This window comes from Acanthopagrus latus, chromosome 8 (genome assembly GCF_904848185.1).
Source record: "Acanthopagrus latus isolate v.2019 chromosome 8, fAcaLat1.1, whole genome shotgun sequence".
In the NCBI taxonomy this organism is placed as follows: domain Eukaryota; kingdom Metazoa; phylum Chordata; class Actinopteri; order Spariformes; family Sparidae; genus Acanthopagrus; species Acanthopagrus latus.
In genome coordinates, this window is record NC_051046.1 from 3,091,989 (window position 1) to 3,110,737 (window position 18,749).

An 18,749-nucleotide genomic window follows, 5' to 3' on the forward strand; every position below is an offset into this window, starting at 1 on the left:
AAGTCACCTTAGCTTGCTGTGCATTTGTAATTTAGTGTGCAAACAGTTTTAAATTGTTCTGCATGTGGTGGTGGTTTTGAACCGCAGCGTACCCCTGTATCACTTATCTAATTTGTTTGTTTGATCAGGTTCTATAGTTTTCTATTTTTCTGTTTATACATAAGCCTGTAGTTACAGTTTGCTCTGGGTCCTTTGTATGTATGTATAATTCACTTTTACACACTTCAACTTTTGATACTTTAATATTAATTGCCAGACAATCATGTTACATTTTAAAGTCTAATTAATTAACATAAAATACTTTAAAGCCTTTTTAATCTATGTGGGTGATCCTCCTTTTGACCAAAGTAATATTTCAACACTTTATCTCTACTTTTACTCAAGTAAGACAAACTTTTACTCAACTGACTCAGCTTCCAGTGACATCTCCTTCCGCACTCCATTTCCCATGACCACTAGCGGCCATTGACAAAATCATGAGACCCATCATGGGACCGTGTCGGCCCACTTTCTAGCAGCGGTGTTTTGGTTCACCTGTGCGGGCAGTATGGCGGTAGAAACCCTCGCTCATGACTGGGAGTTTGACCGTTTTGACGACGGTTCACAAAGTGAGTATAGAAACAAAAGCGACGCGGTAAACGTCACTAACGTTAGCTGTCGGTGCTAACAGCTAGCCGCCGCCGCTAGCAAGATGATCTGCATTATGGGTGCCGTCTATTTGCTGGCACGCAGCGACTGTTACAGTTGATTACAAACAAACGCTGTTAATAGACACCTTTTAAAAATGTTCTTCGTAATGTTTTCCGTTTTTTAAGTGGTTTGAACGTTCAGTCGGTTGTAGTTTTGAGGGTAGCTAGCGACGAGTGATGGCAAAGTTAGCTAACGTTAATCGATGCTCGCCACATACAGCTGATCAGTTTGACAGTTTAACGACCCCCAGGGCAATTCTGACAGGAGTTCAAAATAAAACAGTATAAACAGGACTGTAAACCTAATTTTACTTACAAATCTAGTGTTGTTGTTTTTTGTTTGTGTGTGTCAGATTTCCTGCAATTAATATTTAGTGCTTCTAATAGGAATCGTGTGTGTCGGGTTATGGCTATTTAAAGTCACATGCAGTATTAAACCATAAGGAGACTTGTAAGAAGTATTACTCTTAAAGGTGCAGTATGTAGAATTGGCCAAAAGGGGGATAGCATGTCAATAAAGTAGCTTATACTTGTTCGTTGTAGCTAGTTAGCTTAATTAGCCATGCAGTTAGTGATCCTATGTGCTGAAGCCCCCCAGGAGGAGCCAGCGTTTTCTAGTGGCTAAACTGCATAATTACAGGGTCACATCAGTATTGTTTTGCTGTCCATATCGTGATAAAACACATGATTTACACCCCTGCAGCTCACTAGCTTTAACAGCTCTGGTGATTACTTGAGCTGCATCATTAGCCCTGCTGACGTTTCCCTGTTCAAATCCTCCACCCGACAGAAATACACACAGAGGTTCAACTGAAGAACTACAGCAAGTTTCTGGAGGAGTACACCTCCCAGCTGAGGGGTATCGAGGAGGCTCTGGATGACTCAATCGGAGATGTGTGGGACTTCACTCTGGACCCCATCGCCCTGAAGGTAGAACACCAGAAAAACTGTCAGCTGCACATCAACCTGAAAAGTGTTTTTACACAGCTTGACCTTGTGACATTTCCTTTCTAACACGTTCTACTCTTCTCTTTTTTTTTTTTAGCTTCTCCCATATGAGCAGTCCTCCTTATTGGAGTTGATTAAAACAGACAACAAGGTAAACAGAGACAAAAACAGAGGAGGTTGTCATTTTATTTCAGTTTTTGCTTTCTTGAAATTTACCTTTTTATTTTGTGTTGTGTGCAGGTTTTGAACAAAGTCGTCACAGTTTATGCTGCTCTGTGCAGTGAAGTGAAGAAGCTGAAGTATGAGGTGAGCTCGGTTCTTTTAGCAACATCTCCTCAAACGTATGTTGATGTCAGTTGTCTATGTTGTGCTGTGAGCTACAAATTATAAATCTGTGCCCTCAATTCATGTTCTCTTGCAGGCCGAAACCAAATTCTACAATGGCTTATTGTACTACGGAGAAGGAGGTAAAATGATGAAGATTTCTATTTATTATTATTATTCTAGGTTTGCCCTGTTGGATACAAGTAAGAGGTATATGTATGTTTGTGTTTCAGTGTCTGACACCAGTGTTGTTGAAGGAGAGTCCCAGATTCAGATGGGCAGATTTATCTCATTCCTTCAGGTATGCGATGAATCATTTCTGTCACGACATGGTTTATTGGAATCCAGGAAAACATTCAGAGTTTCTCTCCTTGTCCTTTAACAGGAACTGTCCTGTTTTGTGTCAAGATGTTATGAAGTGGTGGTCAACATTGTCCATCAGCTGGCTGCTCTCTACAACAGCAACAAGTAAGAGCCAGCAGCCGAGTCAAGTGATGTAACACAGTGAATCTACTGTGTGACGAATGTCAAAAGAGCCTTTTATGCTTCACATTCGGGCAAAACAAGTTACAGACTGTGTTTCTGGTCTAACTATTTATTCGGGTTTTGCTCTGCTGTACGCACACAATCATTTCTCCTCTCTTATTTCAGGGGTGCGACGAAAATCATTGAGTCGTCAGGTGTCCATTTCCAGGTGGGTTGTAAGATATGTATATATATATATTTTTTAAATGTCTGGAGTCTGGATTCTCTACAACTCTAAATGTTACTCTCCATTTCTGGTTTTGTGTTCTGCCTGCAGATAGTGTATGAACACCTCGGGGAGTTGTTAGTGGTTCTGCTCACGCTCGATGAGATAATGGAGAATCACGGAACATTAAAAGATCACTGGAAGATGTATAAAAGGTGAAGACACACGCATGACGATAACGACTGCTGAGATAAAGAAAAATATTCAATTAATGATAACGAATTAATTGGTGCAGAAGATGAATATTATGTGGGCAACCATGACGGATACCCCTCAATGGTTTATAATTTTTTGCATTTATACCTAATATTCTCTCCTAATGCCGGATCATTTTTGCTCAGTTTCAACATATAAACTGTATTATGAAACATGTTTAGGCTCTATAGTTTTCTATAATTGCATCTTCTGGTTGTAGGTTGTTGAAATCGGTGCACCATAACCCAGGAAAGTTTTCCATCCCTGAAGAGAAGCTGAAACCTTTCGAGAAGCTGCTGCTCAAGCTTGAGGGACAGCTGTTGGATGGCATGATACTGCAGGTGACTTCATTTCTTTCACGCTTTTATTTTATTGTACAGATAATTTTTCTGGGGTTCAGGTGTTTGCTAAAAGGTCAGTGCTGCTGTGTGACAGGCCTGTGTGGAGCAGAGATTCGATGAGCCTGGGGAAGGAGTAGCTGTCGCCAAAAACAGTGCCTTTGCCGAAGAGTTTGCCTTCAACATTCGCACCATCTTCACCAATATTGAGTCCAAAATAGGTTTGTTTCTCTTCTTGAGATATACCTGTTAGACTTGTGACTAATCTTGACTGCAACCTCAATGTAATGTTTGTCTTTGCATCTGTTTTGTTGACAGGTGAACCTTCAGAGATTGACCAGAGAGATAAATATGCTGGCGTATGCGGTCTCTTTGTGCTTCACTTTCACATCTTTAGGAGCGTCGACAAAAAGTTCTACAAATCCCTGCTCGACATCTGTAAAAAGGTGGTTTCATGTTCTCGGCCTGTCACTTTTCTTTCTCCTTTGCAGCGATGGAAACATGTTGCTCATGTGTGGTTGTGTTTAACCCCGTCCTCTAGGTTCCAGCTGTCACTCTGACATCAAACATCATCTGGTTTCCCGACACTTTCCTCATCACGAAGGTCCCAGCTGCAGCTAAACTGATGGATAAGAAGAGCGTTCAGGGCATCCGGGCGCAGAGAGACACCTTCCTGCAGCAAAGAGCTCAGATGCTAACAAAGTCAGCGGCGTTAAAAATCTGTCACATTCACATTGTTTAAATCAAATGCTTGAATGTGAGAATCTGACTCTTTCTGTTGTCTCCTCTCGTCAGGGATGTTCAGTCCTACTACGTGTTTGTAACTTCCTGGATGATGAAGATGGAGTCCATCTTGTCCAAGGAGCAAAAAAGTGACAAGCTGGCTGAAGACCTGAACAGCAGGTGTAATGTGTTTGTGCAGGTAAGGAATGACATTTACATCTCCTATCAAGGACCTCAGAGCAGCACATGAGACCAGCTGATTCACTTTCTTCCAATACATCTTTAAATCCAAGTGTAAATGCACCCAAGATGCATTGATTATCCTCAGAGAAGAGACATTTCCTGATAAACTGACCAAACAAAAGACACTTCAGCGTCTTCCCTCCATGTGTCTCTTCCTCGCAGGGCATCCTGTATGCATACAGCATCAGCACCATCATCAAAACCACCATGAACATGTACATGTCGATGCAGCGGCCCATGACCAAGACCTCTGTCAAAGCTCTGTGTCGACTGGTTGAGTTGCTCAAGGTGCGTGTTCGTGCTTCTTTGAGTTCCTCGATGCGTTTCACCAGTTCCAGGTCGAGTCATGTGACGTGTCTCTCTCCTCCTCCAGGCTGTGGAACACACGTTTCACAGGCGGTCCATGGTCGTAGCAGACTCTGTTTCTCACATCACTCAGCAGCTGCAGTCACAGGCCCTCAACAGCATCGGCATGGCCAAGGTAAATATACAAACATATTATAAATCACATTACTGGTATTTTTACAGGAGGGATCCATAGAGGAGTTGTGACATGTTTGTATTTTTGTAATTGGGAGGTCAAGCTTTATTTTCTGGGACGCTTTGTGCTTTTTCTTTTTAAAGAAAAGAGTGATCTCTGACAAGAAATACAGCGAGCAGCGGCTGGATGTGCTGTCGTCTTTGGTGCTGGCAGAAAACGCTCTGAGTGGACCGAGCACCAAGGAGAGACGCCTGGTGGTGTCTCTGGCTCTGTGTGTCGGCACTCAGCTGGTACGTTGAGAGTTCAGTTCTGTTTCCTTTTTATTTATTTCATTTGATTCTTAGCGTGATGTTGAAATCTTTCTCTGTCTTTTAGAAAACTTTCAAAGATGAGGAGCTGCTTCCACTGCAGCTTGTGCTGAAGAAGTTGGATCTGATTAGCGAGCTGAGTGAGAGGTAGGAGGTTTTTTTCTTACCATTTTTTATCAATTTGAGCAAAATATCCTGTCAGTGCATGACACAATCCATCTGCCAAGAGCTGATAAAGTGATGAACCCTGCAGGCAGTAAGGAAAACTTCCAGAAAGTTTGGTGTTGCAGCTTTGTGCTGAGCAAGTGTGACGGATGGCTTTCAATCTTGTGCAGTAGAAACTGGTGTTGTGCATTAATGGCATTGGCTCTTAGTCAGATAGCTTGAACAGAAAGTTTGGTGACTGGTGACATCTCAAACACCTGTTGACACGTTTGGCACAAATCCTTGTATTCACCTTCATGTGGCAATTTGATGTTTTCTTTGATTTACTCAAGGACTGTTTTCCTTTATCCCTCAGGGTGAAGCTGCAGTGTGACTGTAGTTTTCTTTACTGGCACCGAGCTGTGTTTCCCATCTACCTAGATGACGTATACGACAATGCAGTGGACGCAGCACGAATACACGTAAGCGGGATCGCAAAGCAGTGCTCGTATGTTCTTATAATTTAACTTACATTGCTGAATGACTGAAGATCCACCGATTTATATCAACTGTTGTTGATTTGTTTATAGTTTGGTTAGGGTTTTTTTTACTGGCTTGTATTGATTGGCTGTGCTCTGTTTTATCTTCCTGGATGACACCTGTGATTGGACTGAGCAGTACATGTTCAGTGCACTTCGGGACAGCGTGCCCTCCATGTTGCACGCCAAACACATGGAGTCATGTGACCAGCTACTGGAGAGCTACGACAAGGAGATCATGGACGTGTTCAACGAGGTGAGAGCAGATAAAACGGAGCAGGCGAATTGAATCAGCGTGTTAGAAGGTTGAGTGAAGAGGAAAGAGTGTTCAAGTGTTGGGATGTTTGATTTAACCTCCATGTTTCTGTTGAACATTTCTGACTCTTGCTCTCATTTCTTCCTGGCGTCTAACTCCTGCAGCACCTGCTGGACAAGCTGTGTAAGGAAATCGAGAAGGACCTGCGTCTCTCTGTTCACACCCACCTGAAGCTGGACGACAGGAACCCTTTCAAAGTCGGCATGAAGGACCTGGCCCACTTCTTCTCCCTCAAACCCATCCGATTCTTCAACCGCTTCATTCATATCAAAGGTGAATTTTGGTGGAAAATTAGGTCTTTTTATTGTGGATCTAACACCTGTTGAGAAACTGAAATAGTGATGAGGGTGAAACTGACTTTGTCTCATTTTTCCCGTCCTTGCAGCCTATGTGACTCACTACCTGGACAAAACTTTCTACAACCTGACCACGGTCGCTCTGCACGACTGGGCCACCTACAGCGAGATGAGAAACCTCGCCACGCAGCGCTACGGACTCACGATGACGGAGGCGTACCTGCCCAGCCAGACCCTGGAGCAGGTGTGTGTGCTTACAGCTTACACTGATGAGACAGGCGAAGGGTTTTTAATTAAAGAAGTAAAAGTGATGACTGGTGTGTTCTCGTCAGGGTTTGGACGTTCTGGAGATCATGAGGAACATTCACGTGTTTGTCTCACGCTACCTTTATAACCTCAACAACCAGGTAAGACTTGAGACTAGCAGCTGTCTGTGCTGCAACCGACGATTATTTGATTGAGTTAAAATTGCTGCTGTAGAGTGTGCATTATAGTACTTCTTGCTCTCTCATAGATCTTCATAGAGAAGGCCAGTAACAACAAGCACTTGAACACTATCAACATCCGTCACATCGCCAACTCCATCCGCACCCACGGCACAGGCATCATGAACACCACGGTGAGTTTACACGACAGGCGTGTTGTTGTTTTTCCCCTCAGATCCAGGTGGATTTGAATGTTTGTGCCTCTTCACCTGTTGCACGTCTCCTCTCTTCTTTTCTTCAGGTGAATTTCACCTACCAGTTCCTGCGGAAGAAGTTTTACATCTTCAGCCAGTTTATGTACGACGAACACATCAAGTCGAGACTCATCAAAGACATCCGCTTCTTCAGAGAGACAAAGGACCAGTCTGATCAGAAGGTAAGAACAGGCTCAGAGTCTGTGCAGATGTATTTACGGATTATTGTACCTTAGCAGCAACTGATTTCAGGAACGAGGGTTTTTCTAGATTTTGTGTTCTTGGAACTTCCTCATCCTCCTGTAATAACTCCCTGAAGTTTTCATATCACCAGGCACTGTACCGTAGCTCTCTGCCATTTTATCTTCAGCTGCACTCGTCCTTGTTTTTTGTTGTAGTATCCATTTGAGCGAGCAGAGAAGTTTAACCGCGGCATCAGGAAGCTGGGCATCACTCCCGATGGACAGAGCTACCTGGACCAGTTCAGACAGCTCATCAGCCAGATCGGTGAGTAAAAATCACTTGTGTGTTGTTCATTTGCTTTTGGCGTACAGCTTCAGGCCGACCTGGTGGACAAACACTTGTTATACTTTCAGGTAACGCAATGGGGTATGTGCGCATGATCCGTTCTGGAGGCCTCCACTGTTGCAGCAGTGCCATCAGGTAATAAAGGAGGACTGCTCGTGTTTATTTGTACAGATGTATTCAGCTCATATTGGATGCTTTAATGTTGTTTTATGTAAATATGAGATCAAATCTGATTCAAACGTATGCAGTGACATATTTTCTGTTGCGTCTCACCAGAATGTTTTTCGTCTCGTCTGCAGGTTCGTCCCCGACCTGGAGGACATAGTGAACTTTGAGGAGCTGGTGAAGGAGGAGGGACTGTCAGAGGAGACCCAGAGAGCTGCCAGGTATCGGCTCTTAACGTCTCTGAATCATTACTTTCATGTCCAAGTCTTTGTGTGGTAGCACCTCGTTGCTGTGTTTTCTGTGGGGTTAATTCAGTCCAGTTTAAGTCCAGCTTGACTCCAGCTGATATTGAATTATGTTGTGGTTTCATATTTCTGTCTTGCACATGTAATTATGGCCAAGTGGCAAGAAACATTCAGTGTATTTCCATCTGTACACCTGCAGAGGGCACCACATCTTGTAAAATGTAAAGAAAACATCCTGTTGTTTGCATAGTTCAGAAATACTGCAGGGCTGCAAATAACAATATTCAATCATTTGTCATCTGATCTGTAATTTTCTTAAATAAATGATTGTCTTCTGGTCTGTAAAATGTCCAAAAATGGTGAAAAATATCAATCAGTGTTTACTAAAACTCAAGCTGATGTACTCAATGTCTTGCATTGTCCAAAATGGAGACATATTTAGTTCTACAGAAAGCAGAATATGTTCATAATCCATTTTTCATTTTTATCCTAAAGTACTTAAACAGTTGGAGACTAATTTGAATTTTATATTGTGTAATTTTCAGCATCCTTGATTCGGTGTTGGGGGATCTGACCAGCAACTCGGCCGAAGGGACTGAGTATTTCAAGATGCTGGTGGCCGTGTTCGCACCTGAGTTTCGCAGTGCAAAGAATATGCACCTGAGGAACTTCTACATGATCGTACCCCCGCTGGTCAGTAACTGGACATTTTGTTCTCGTGTTACACTCTTTTATCTTATTGTTTATTAAAATTGACACACATAAGTAAGTGATACACAACAAATCATCTCCCATAGACGGTGAATTTTGTGGAGCACTCCATCAGCTGCAAAGAGAAACTCAACAAGAAGAACAAAACTGGAGCTGCTTTCACAGACGATGGCTTCGCGATGGGTGAGTGAGCCGAAGTCATAGATAAACATGACTGAATGCAGCATGTTGCTAAAGCCCCATTCACACTGGCGTTTGGATGCGACTTTAGTGCGCCAATTCCCCGCCCCCGTCTCTGTGTGAATCTCTCAGAGGCGGCGAGGGGTTAAATTACGCTCCGGTGCTGATCCACCTCTGGAGGTATCAGGTATCAGGGCCGCATTATTGGCGAACCGAACCAGTGTGAGCGAATAAGCCGACTTCATGTATCGAGGGTGTTTTGATCTGACAGTTTGATAACTGCACAGGTCCTTCACTCGACTTGATAAGGAGAAATTTCCCACAAAGCAACATTACCGGACCAAACAAAAGTAACGCAGTGACTGTAACTGTCTTTGGTAACTTATATGAGGAAAAAAATACCGCAGACATACGTGGAGAAGCATCTGTCCTCCTGTCTGTCCTCCCGCCCAATAAACAGCATATGTCACCGGCAAAAAAACTTTAACCGACCGAGTGTTTGTGATGAAAATAAATCATTGGGACCATCAGCCCTCCGGTCTGAGTCTTCAGTGAACTTTCCCCCCGGAAAACAGCCTTTCATTTTAAAAAACGTAACTTTGTCACTTTCCAGGATGTTTGATGGGTCATGATCTCAATCACTACACATAATAACAGGATCCTTTTGTTTATAACCAACCGTGGGTTTAGATTGATAGGGGGGAAACACCTTGGAACCACACAGACGACATCATCATGACATGTACAGTCACGCTTCTTCAGGAGCCGCAGTGCAGCTTTCTGTCTGAATCACACAGCGGTTCATCTTTAAGGCAGAGATGCTTTTGAGATAATGTGTCTTTTCCTGTGTAAAAAGGGCTTATGCGACATCAGCTCAGCTGTCTGTATCTCTCGTCTCTCAGGCGTGGCATATATCCTGAAGCTGCTGGACCAGTATCTGGAGTTCGACTCTCTGCACTGGTTCCAGGCCGTCAGAGATAAGTACAAGAAAGAGATGAGCGCTGTGGTGAAGGAGCAGAACGTCCAGTCTGCCAGCCAGGACGAGAAGCTGCTGCAGACGATGAACCTCACTCAGAAGAGGCTGGACATCTACCTACAGGTACTGTCTTCAAGGACTATAGATCTACCTGGCACAAATAGGCAATAACTTTGGAAATGATATCTAAGACAAACTGGATCTACAGAAAAAAAACTGTGTATCATATCTGTGTTAAGAATTGACCGAGTTATGACTCCAAGCATGACAACATAGTTGCAAATCGTTGCGTTTATGCTGACATACTTGCCTTTCTTCCCCTCCAGGAGTTTGAGCTGCTCCACTTCTCATTAAGCAGCGCCCGGATCTTCTTCAGAGCAGACAAGACTGCAGCCGAGGAGATTCAGGAGAAGAAAGATAAAGGTGAGGTCATGTTGTGTTGATGGAGGCACATGGTGTCCTGATTAATGGAGACGAGGTCTGTGTGTCTCACATATAACTAAACTGATGTTTTGTCTACCAGATCAAGCTGCTAAAGCCGGAGGTCCTTCAGATGGCTCAGCTCCGACTGACGCTGCCTCAAAGTGACCGTCACTGTGAGATCACAGCCCGAAGAGAAGACTACCTGCAGCTGACGGCACTGAAACATGTAGTTCTGGGATAAGAGACTGGAAACTGGATCAGAACAACTAACAATTGAAGGAAACTGTTTTTTTTTTAATGTCCTGTGACGAAGTGATTGTCTTCACTCGAGAACATGCTCCTGCAGGAAGTGTCTTTTTCTGTTTCCTTTCTACAGAAACATCGATGTAACTTCCCACAGCTTTAAAAATGTTTGCCACATCTGATAGATTCAGCTTGAATTTGTAGCATTTATACAACTGCAGTTTTGAAAAAAAGAAAGGTTTCAGGTGGTGCGAGGTGAAAGTGTGTCCTTTTCCTTTGCCACGCTTCCTTTTGATACTTGTACATTTGGTATGGATGGACTGGATTATTTTTCTACAGTCGGAGCCTCTGCTGATCAGAGACCTGCTCATATCTCTGTTTTGATTTGCTGCACCTTTTGTTGGTGTCCGATGTACTAATTGATCGTTGCCTGTAACGGCTGTTCTTAATTGCCTCTGTAGATTATAGCACAGTAATGAGGACTTCTGAGAATGTTTTCAGTGTATAATCTTATGTTCCTGTGCCATATTTGTCCACTGCTAATTTCTGTTTTGTCCATTTTATATATTGTGTGAATTAAGGTGTGTATGTGCCTTTCAAAACTGTGCATACATGTTTTGACAGAATGGTTAATTAAGAAATAACTCATCGAAACACACACATTTCTTCCGGGTGTTGCACAGGACAGACTCGCGTTATTTCTCCGCAGCACCGGAGATTCATCATTACGTTTTTATTTCCCCAGTTTTCTATCTATTAACATGTGTTACATGTGACAATGAGGCCGTAATTTGGTCAGAAATTACATTCCATGAATTAACGTGCTTGAAGAGAAAAGTTCTGTGAAGTCTCATAAGACTAATAAAACTTGCACTTTCAACAGAATTTAGTGTCTTTTAAGAGTTTGTAAAGTTAAGAGCCGTCTCTCTTGGCAGTGATGAAGATTTATACACGGTATTAAACAAAGTCACCGGAAGACATCTTTAACTCCATGAGGTTGAATAAACGACAGACACACAGTGGTTCAGGAAAGCCTTTTTCTGCTTTAATACAAAGAAAAGAAGCTTTTAACTTCAGAAAATACAAGATTGGTCTGGATTTTTTTTCTCCTCAAATTGTCTTTTTTTTTTTTTTCCGTTTCCTATGAAATGCTGCTGCTGTTCACTGCTGTTCAAACAGCTCGATTTGAAATGCATCCCTTCTTTCGCTTTGGACTCGAAACTAGTGTGGGGGGGAATGAGCTCCCCATTTGTGTATCTTCTTTTTTTGGCTGAGAATCAGGCCTTTCCCTAAATGACATTTTAACTTTGTTTTATTTTGATTTTAAGTGCCCGTAGTGCCATGTGACACCCTGTCCAGCAGATCCAGAAATGTCCTGTTAACGTTCACATATTGCATCCATGCTCACCTCATAAAAACGAGGTACAAGGCAGGGCAAAATTTCTTCCAAAATAGATGTCATATATATATATACATACATATATATATATATAGCAATCATATATACACATTCGTACATACATATACTAATTTATGTGATGCAAAGAAACAAAAAATGTACACATTTCTTACAAAATTGTAACAAAGACTGTAAAGTGTTTGTTTGCTCACGAGCAACATCGTTTAGCTGTTAAGCTTCTTCGAGGATTTGTCCACATTTGTGGAAACCAAAAGTCTTCTCCCAGATTTGTGTCCATGTTCGACCGGTACAGAAGTCACAGAGAGAGAGAGAGAGAGAGAGATGGACAGACGGAGAGAGGCAGAGTATGAGACAGAAAACAGCTCGGTGGTGCAAATACAGAGGTTGGAATCAATGTGAATGGAAGGAAGGAAAAAAGTAAAGTAAAGGGCGAGATGATAAAAGGGATGCATGTGGAAACAGTTGCATGAACCCCCCTGACCCATAACAAAAAAAATGGAAAAGGAAAAAATATCTTCAGGGAGTGTTCACATAAAAAAATCACAAACAAATTTTGTGTTCTTTTATTACTAAATATAGTGCAACAATAAACATTGCATTTCTTTCACCCTTTAACTTGCGTCTGAGGATATCAAACTTTGCCTCCTCCGGCTTTTATCTGTTCTCAACACTTGTGAATAACGAGGCGGAACTCTTGTTCTGTCACTGTCCTGCGCCACAAGATCAGTCCTCCTTTCTGCAAGAAAACAGGCTTCAGATTCAGAGACGTAAACATAACACAGACCCTGCTCAAAACAAGAAAAACAGGAGGAACTTAACGAATAAAAACAAAACAAGTGTTGGTGTTTTTGGGCAGCATGTAATTTTGGAAAGGCAGGGCAGTTTTGATGGTGGTGACCACCCCTGCAGTCAAATAGCCAAATCCTCCAGGAATAAAAACCAAGCTGTGTGGACCACAGCGCCCCTCCTGGACAGCAGTGTTGTGTGCAGGAACAGCTGCGGCCTTTGGACTGGTCGGGCCTTAGAAGGCCTGCTGGGCTGGGTTGTAGTTGAATGTTGTTGGCACGTGTGGCCTCTCCTCCAGCTTGTCATACTCCAGATGAAATTCCTTAGAGATGCAGACACAATATCAACACGACAGGCGAAGCCAGAACCCACAACAAGAAGTCATGAAAGCACAACACGATGTGTTACCTTGGCTACTTTCCTCCAGTTAAGACAATCAAAAAAGTAGTACGTTCCCCTCTCGTAGGCGTTGGTCTTCAGTGTAGGCTCCATGCCGGGCGCCCTCGTTATCCAAACCCGCTCCTCTTTGTGGTACCTCCAGTCCCGGTTAAAGCTGGAAAGTGAAGAGACAAAAAGTTGAGCACAAAAAAAAAGGGGGGCAGGACTGACGACTTGTGACCTTAAAAACACTGTTCACACAGAGAAGATACATTTAATCAAATCGTTCATGTTGCAAACTGAGCAGTAAAACTAAACATTATCTCTGCAGCCCAGGTACTCACAGCTCTACTGCCGCCAGAAGCTGTAGCAGGTCTCCACCATTCATGTAGTACAGGTAGAACAACAGGTCTTCACCATATCGAGCCAGTTTAATTGCAGCCAACTGGAGGCAGGACAGAGACAAACAAACAAAAAATCAGCTGTGCACTTCTGAGGACTGAAACCTTAATGTGGCGCTGTGCTGAAGCTCATAATTACCTTGTCCCTTATGTGGATATTGGTTAAGTATTCAGAGGGAACATGGAAGTCTGAAACAGGAAATCACAAGCAGGTTAGCACACTTCAAAACCAGAATCTTATCTAGCACAAGACTTTTCTTAATTTACTGTCATAATAAATGGAGAGATGTGAAGTATAACATCATCATCAAACCAGTTGGTTCACTGGTCACTCATCTGCCAGCTCTCTGCAGTGGCAGCAGCAGATCTTATAGCCGATTATACACAATATTTAAAATGATTATTAAGTGTTCAGCTGGACGAGGAGGCTTCACCCGCTCCCCCTCCTGCCTGTCAGCATAAAAATGCCTTCAGGCTGGCTCAGACTTTGCCAAAAGCTAAAGAAAACTGCCAAATGATCAAATAAGATGATTCAAGAAAGATTAAAACATTCATGCTCGTGGCTTACCAATGTCTTGAGGTCGACATGGCGATGAAGCCCAAGGCGAGGCGAACTTGGGGTACAAGTTCCTGTCGGGAAAGGAAAGTTGCAGTGAGATATTTTTAACCACCATGAACAGTGAAAACAGAACAATTACAAACTGACAAAACAACCAGAATTCAAATCGATGCACTGCTATTCAAAATACAGTAAAGAGGAAGGAAACTTCCCCAGTGGAGACATTTCGGATTAAGATGATCATGTGGCATAAGAGCAAGATGTTTTTCATCAAGCTTGGAGCTCATGCACATAAACCTACGAAAACCCTGAAAATAACTTTATCTACGCAAGAACGGCTGTCTTACTCTGGTGAGTTTAAGTTGAGTCCCAGTGTCGTGAGGTCACTTCCCAGTGCTAGATGGACCATCCCTGGATCCGTCTCTGCTGCCCGGATAAACGTCAACAGGCCAATCATGCCGAATTGGTCTGTCACCATTCCTGAGGGAATGTTCGTCACCCGACCTGCAGCGGTGGCAGCAGGATGATTCAGAGTTCAACACGCTGCAGAAACTCGACTGTGATGTACAGTTAATTACTTACTGTCAATACATTACCTCCACATTTCTAAACCACATTGTGTGCACGCATTGGAGAGCAAAACCAAGCCAATTATTTTTTAATCAAGTGATGGCCACAGACAGACTAATGGAAAGATGATGATGGTCTGTATCATACAGAACATATTCTTTTGGATTCCTCACTGCAGCCTATCCAATAATCATCTAACACCAAATGCTGGGTAGAGAGCCCAACTGCCTCACCCAAGTTGTGCGATTTAGAAGGGATGTCTCAGTGGAATTGGAGCGATACGATTGGCTGAGAGGTCTCACCATCGGGCAACACCTGGATGCCTTTCTTCTGGTTGTTGTTCTGTGCTGAGGCCGTCTTGTCTCCGGGGAACTTGGGCCCATCTGCGTTGGATGTGCTCTTGCTTGTGGAGTTCAAGTTCTAAGCACAAAGAAAAACAGTTTTAAATGCAGAAGGATTGAAAAAAAAAATAGAAATTCATGATGAATTATTCCCTTTTATGAGTAACATTAAGGAAAGGAAACACATACATCCTTCCAGATTGTGCTGCAGAGCCATCAGTGGCTCACACTTACAGTTTTGTTGTCATCGCTGTTCAACGAGGGGTCCTTATAGTTTGGGCCAGGCAGTGCAGGGAAGTCCTCGTTATGGATGGAGAAATCCTGTGTCTGTTCAGTCGATGGCTTGGTCACCATGCCAACTTGATGATGATGAACACAGTGAAGTAGAGATTATAATTCCCCAAAGTGTAATAAAAAAAAGAAATCACAACAAAAAGGGCATCATAAGCATTTCATGCTTCTGTGGACAAAAGAAAGCCTTGGCTAATATTGTAAACCGAATCAGGAAACCTTATCCTCTCCTAGGGGAAACTACTGCCTACTGCTCGTGTGAAAATAAGAAATCTTTGCGGGCCTAATGGCCTACCATAGGGAGCCCGTCCAGCCAGTGGGTTGAGCACCGGTGTTGGGTTTCCAGTCCCTTCTCTCCGACTCCTGTCTGCTAACGCAGGGAAGTCTGACAGATCCAGCCCCGTTACATTTTCACTCCCATCTGCAGCAACAGAAGGTAAGGAACTTGTAACGTGCAATGTCACCTTCAACGCAATGTATTTGTGTAATAACTTGGCCATTATAGATAATCTAATGAATGAATGAATGAATGAATGAAAGTATGGCCCTCAACTACGAGATAAACTGTTGCCCAAACACTACTACCACTACTCTCCGTCTGTTTCAGCAGACAAACATCAAATGATTCCGCGGTTTTTCTCTTCGGCTTTTATTCACAAATGAATTTTACTTTCAGCAACAGATCAGATCAGTTTACACACTGATCCTCCAGCATCAAGAAGACACTGGTCACTGCATTTCACAGTTAGTGAGGTCATCTTGTCATGACGACGCTTTCAGCATTAACAAGTGAGGAAGAATTAACTTTAATTTTTCTTTTAGTGAGTTTATGAAACATAATTCTCACTGTGCTTTTTGCATTATCAGGTTTTCTAGATTGCCCCACATTTTTATAAGAAATTATATTACATTATGTAGAAAAAGACAAATTCCATGGGACAACATTTAAATACAACCCCCAAATTAATGATTAATTGGTATGCCCACCTGGGTCACCACACCAACCTGTGCCATTGAAGATGTTGCTTGATAATGAGTTGTTCATCCCAAAAGCCTGATTGCGGTTCATACCAAATCCTGACATGCTGCAGATATAAAAATAGAAGAAACCGAAAAAAGACACTTCTATTTTAAGAACTGCACAGGACACAAAGCAGCACATCTGTACAAATGTGTGTCAGACAGGTGAACATGTGTGTCTGTGTACCTGTTGATGGTGAAGGGCTGGCGTGCTGGTTGCTGTTTGGGCATACAGATGATACTGGGCGAGCTGCGGTTGGGGCTGCCCAGCCCCGAGCTGCCCATACTGTTGGTCCTGCCGCTCATTCCAATGCCTTGACCGACCTGAGAGTGATTCAGCATGTTCCTCGTGTTCATCGGTAATGTCCCCCTGTTGAAACATCATCAGCTCTCATTTAGTGGATTCAGAATTTCCCCCGTTTCTGTTCATGTTACAAATCATAACAAACCACACATGTTTAGAGAAACTCACAAAACAAGCGAGCTCCTTCGTACGCACCTGCTTGGTGATGGAGGAGTATGGAGGGACATGGTGGGGACCCCCGTTGTGGGAGTGATGTGACTTGGTAGCTGCGTGCCTTGCGTTAAATTTCGATTTAACTGAGGCGTATTATTCCCCATGCCCCTTACCGAGAAGCCGAGTGCACCTGCAGAAAGACGTGGAAGAAAAACAAATACTGTCAGAGAGGAATCTAAACTTCTGGTAGCTCTGACTTTACTGGCGAGAGATCCCCGTAAATACCAGCATTGAGCACCCAATCAAGGTTGTTCATCTACCCAGAATATGCAACATGTGAGAAAACTACTGTAGGGAAAACAAAAACTTACTTTGTGGACCGTACAAACTTGCACCGAGCTGCGACAGCTGACCCGACGACGATGGCGAGGGAGATGAAAGCATCTAAAGAAGAATATTAGCAGACGGGACGGGGTAAGATCACCAGGCAACACACCGCCTGATGACAACGACAGAAGCATGCGGATATCGGGGAACAAACTCACGTCTTTGTCCGATCGATGTGGGAACATCGACGGCTGGTTGTAGTACATGCCTTCATCACTGAAGTCATTATCGACTACCTCGACGAACTCTACAAATTTCTTTCTAGCACCAAACATGCCTTTTGTCACCTGGAGAGAGAAAGAGAGGGAGAGAGAGTAAAGCCGTTGTTAAAGATGTGCAAGCTAATAAAAAGCAAAATCAGAATGAGCATGAACACAACTTTACAGAGACGTTCACATTTGTTCCTCGTCCACATATCTCCATTTAACTACCTGATGTTTCTCCTTAAGTAGTTTATTATCGTGCAGTCATCAAAGTTCAACTATCTCTACCATAACTGACAGCTTTATATTTTATTTAATCATTCTCTGCTTGTTCCAGAAGTTCACTGACATTACATAACCCTGATATTATCTCAAGTTTTACACACACACACACACCATAATATTTTCAATGAGTGGACCTTTAAATCAAATTAATCATCATTTAGTATCATTTCTCTGTAATTCCCTGACTTGCTTTGCTTATTAAGCTTGTTGAAATAAAGTTTTAACAGTCTGTGCCAACTTTGCTGTGAGGTGCACGCATATGGGAAAGCAAAAATGTTGAACTTCCTCATCAAAATAAAACTCTTAAATCCTCCACAACGTGTCTAAAATAACCCAGTGACAGCAGCAGTAGCAGTTCGTGCTCCACCTGTTCAACTTGTGCAGGGTTATTAGCATTAACACTCACCTAATTAGACCCTGGTGAGAACAAACCACCAGCAGCTTGCTAACATGCTAGTTAGCCCTACCTACACTGGTGTTAGCATCGAGGCTAAATGCTTTGAGAATCAGTCCGCGTTAGCTTAGCTAGCTTAACGTCAGTTTGCGAGCGGGCTAGCCGAGCAGAAAGCGAAGTACCGCAAAGCTTTCAGCTCCAAAACACTTTGACTTCACTACAGAGCAGCAGTCAGAGTACTTTGGGCCCTCTCTGCCTCCATATATCCACAAGTCAGCTGTCCGTTTTCTCGCCTCAGTGTACGGAGCGTTTGCAGCAGCAGCAGCAGCAGCAGCGACAAGCTAAAGGCTGAACACCGGTTCCGAGTCCAAACAGAGCGACACGACGGGATAAATATCTCATCCCGAACACTCACGTGTCTACAGAACCGAATTCACATGACGCGGAAAACGAGTAAATGAATCCTCACCGCATCAATTTCCCTTCTCTTCGTTTAGATATCCAAGATGGCTGTGTGTATCCTGAATCGAAAGAGGGGATAGCCTTTACCCTCTGACCTCGCGACCTGCTGGTCACTTCCGTACACAACACTGAACATGTCAGAGTTCCATCAGCACCACAGAAGAAGAAGGAGAAGAAGAAGAAGAGCAGCAGAGACACAGCAACAAAATGTCTTTGTTATGATTAATAATGTTATTATTTTATTGATATCATATGGTGTCTCACATTACCTCAGAGGAAATGTGCATAACTCATTTCATTAATATTTATTCACATAATTATTACACTCACATAATGAAGGATGATTAAGG

General features: G+C 43.0%; 3 protein-coding genes across 7 annotated transcripts in view; 1 reads left to right on the top strand and 2 right to left on the bottom strand.

The window, feature by feature from the left end:
* LOC119024897 (solute carrier family 41 member 2-like) overlaps nucleotides 1–1,462 on the bottom strand; it is a 32,513-nt gene extending 31,051 nt beyond the window's left edge. The window contains exon 1 of one of the 2 annotated variants that reach the window (XM_037108106.1): nucleotides 1,006–1,462. The gene's annotated coding sequence lies outside the window, so the exon portion shown is untranslated. Of the gene's footprint in view, nucleotides 1–405; nucleotides 456–1,005 lie in introns of those variants that run through there. The other variant, XM_037108107.1, reaches the window with a different exon arrangement.
* Nucleotides 450–11,330, top strand: washc4 (WASH complex subunit 4). Its single transcript, XM_037108108.1, has 33 exons — nucleotides 450–608; nucleotides 1,480–1,619; nucleotides 1,735–1,788; nucleotides 1,878–1,943; nucleotides 2,059–2,104; nucleotides 2,195–2,262; nucleotides 2,347–2,429; nucleotides 2,613–2,655; nucleotides 2,764–2,867; nucleotides 3,128–3,248; nucleotides 3,343–3,466; nucleotides 3,564–3,691; nucleotides 3,787–3,947; nucleotides 4,041–4,167; nucleotides 4,374–4,499; nucleotides 4,585–4,692; nucleotides 4,836–4,982; nucleotides 5,068–5,147; nucleotides 5,521–5,626; nucleotides 5,823–5,939; nucleotides 6,104–6,272; nucleotides 6,385–6,539; nucleotides 6,628–6,702; nucleotides 6,810–6,914; nucleotides 7,022–7,156; nucleotides 7,373–7,481; nucleotides 7,571–7,637; nucleotides 7,802–7,888; nucleotides 8,458–8,605; nucleotides 8,710–8,806; nucleotides 9,706–9,902; nucleotides 10,106–10,202; nucleotides 10,303–11,330. Exons 1-33 carry the CDS (start codon nucleotides 548–550, stop codon nucleotides 10,365–10,367), a joined length of 3,516 nt encoding a protein of 1,171 aa, XP_036964003.1. The 5' UTR covers nucleotides 450–547; the 3' UTR covers nucleotides 10,368–11,330.
* Nucleotides 11,331–12,412: 1,082 nt separating this feature from the next.
* Nucleotides 12,413–18,560, bottom strand: cnot2 (CCR4-NOT transcription complex, subunit 2). Of its 4 annotated transcripts, none has more exons than XM_037108111.1 (15): nucleotides 18,407–18,560; nucleotides 17,214–17,342; nucleotides 17,040–17,112; nucleotides 16,711–16,858; nucleotides 16,399–16,581; nucleotides 16,197–16,276; nucleotides 15,487–15,612; nucleotides 15,135–15,259; nucleotides 14,862–14,979; nucleotides 14,337–14,493; nucleotides 13,999–14,060; nucleotides 13,570–13,619; nucleotides 13,374–13,474; nucleotides 13,060–13,204; nucleotides 12,413–12,973 (listed from the first exon to the last, which is right to left on the bottom strand). In XM_037108111.1, exons 2-15 carry the CDS (start codon nucleotides 17,328–17,330, stop codon nucleotides 12,887–12,889), a joined length of 1,572 nt encoding a protein of 523 aa, XP_036964006.1. In that variant the 5' UTR covers nucleotides 17,331–17,342; nucleotides 18,407–18,560; the 3' UTR covers nucleotides 12,413–12,886. The 4 variants fall into 4 exon arrangements, with proteins under 4 accessions (XP_036964006.1, XP_036964004.1, XP_036964005.1 ...); XM_037108109.1 differs by having other exon boundaries at nucleotides 16,179–16,276; XM_037108110.1 differs by lacking the exon at nucleotides 18,407–18,560 and adding an exon at nucleotides 17,950–18,352 and having other exon boundaries at nucleotides 16,179–16,276.
* Nucleotides 18,561–18,749: the final 189 nt, after the last annotated feature.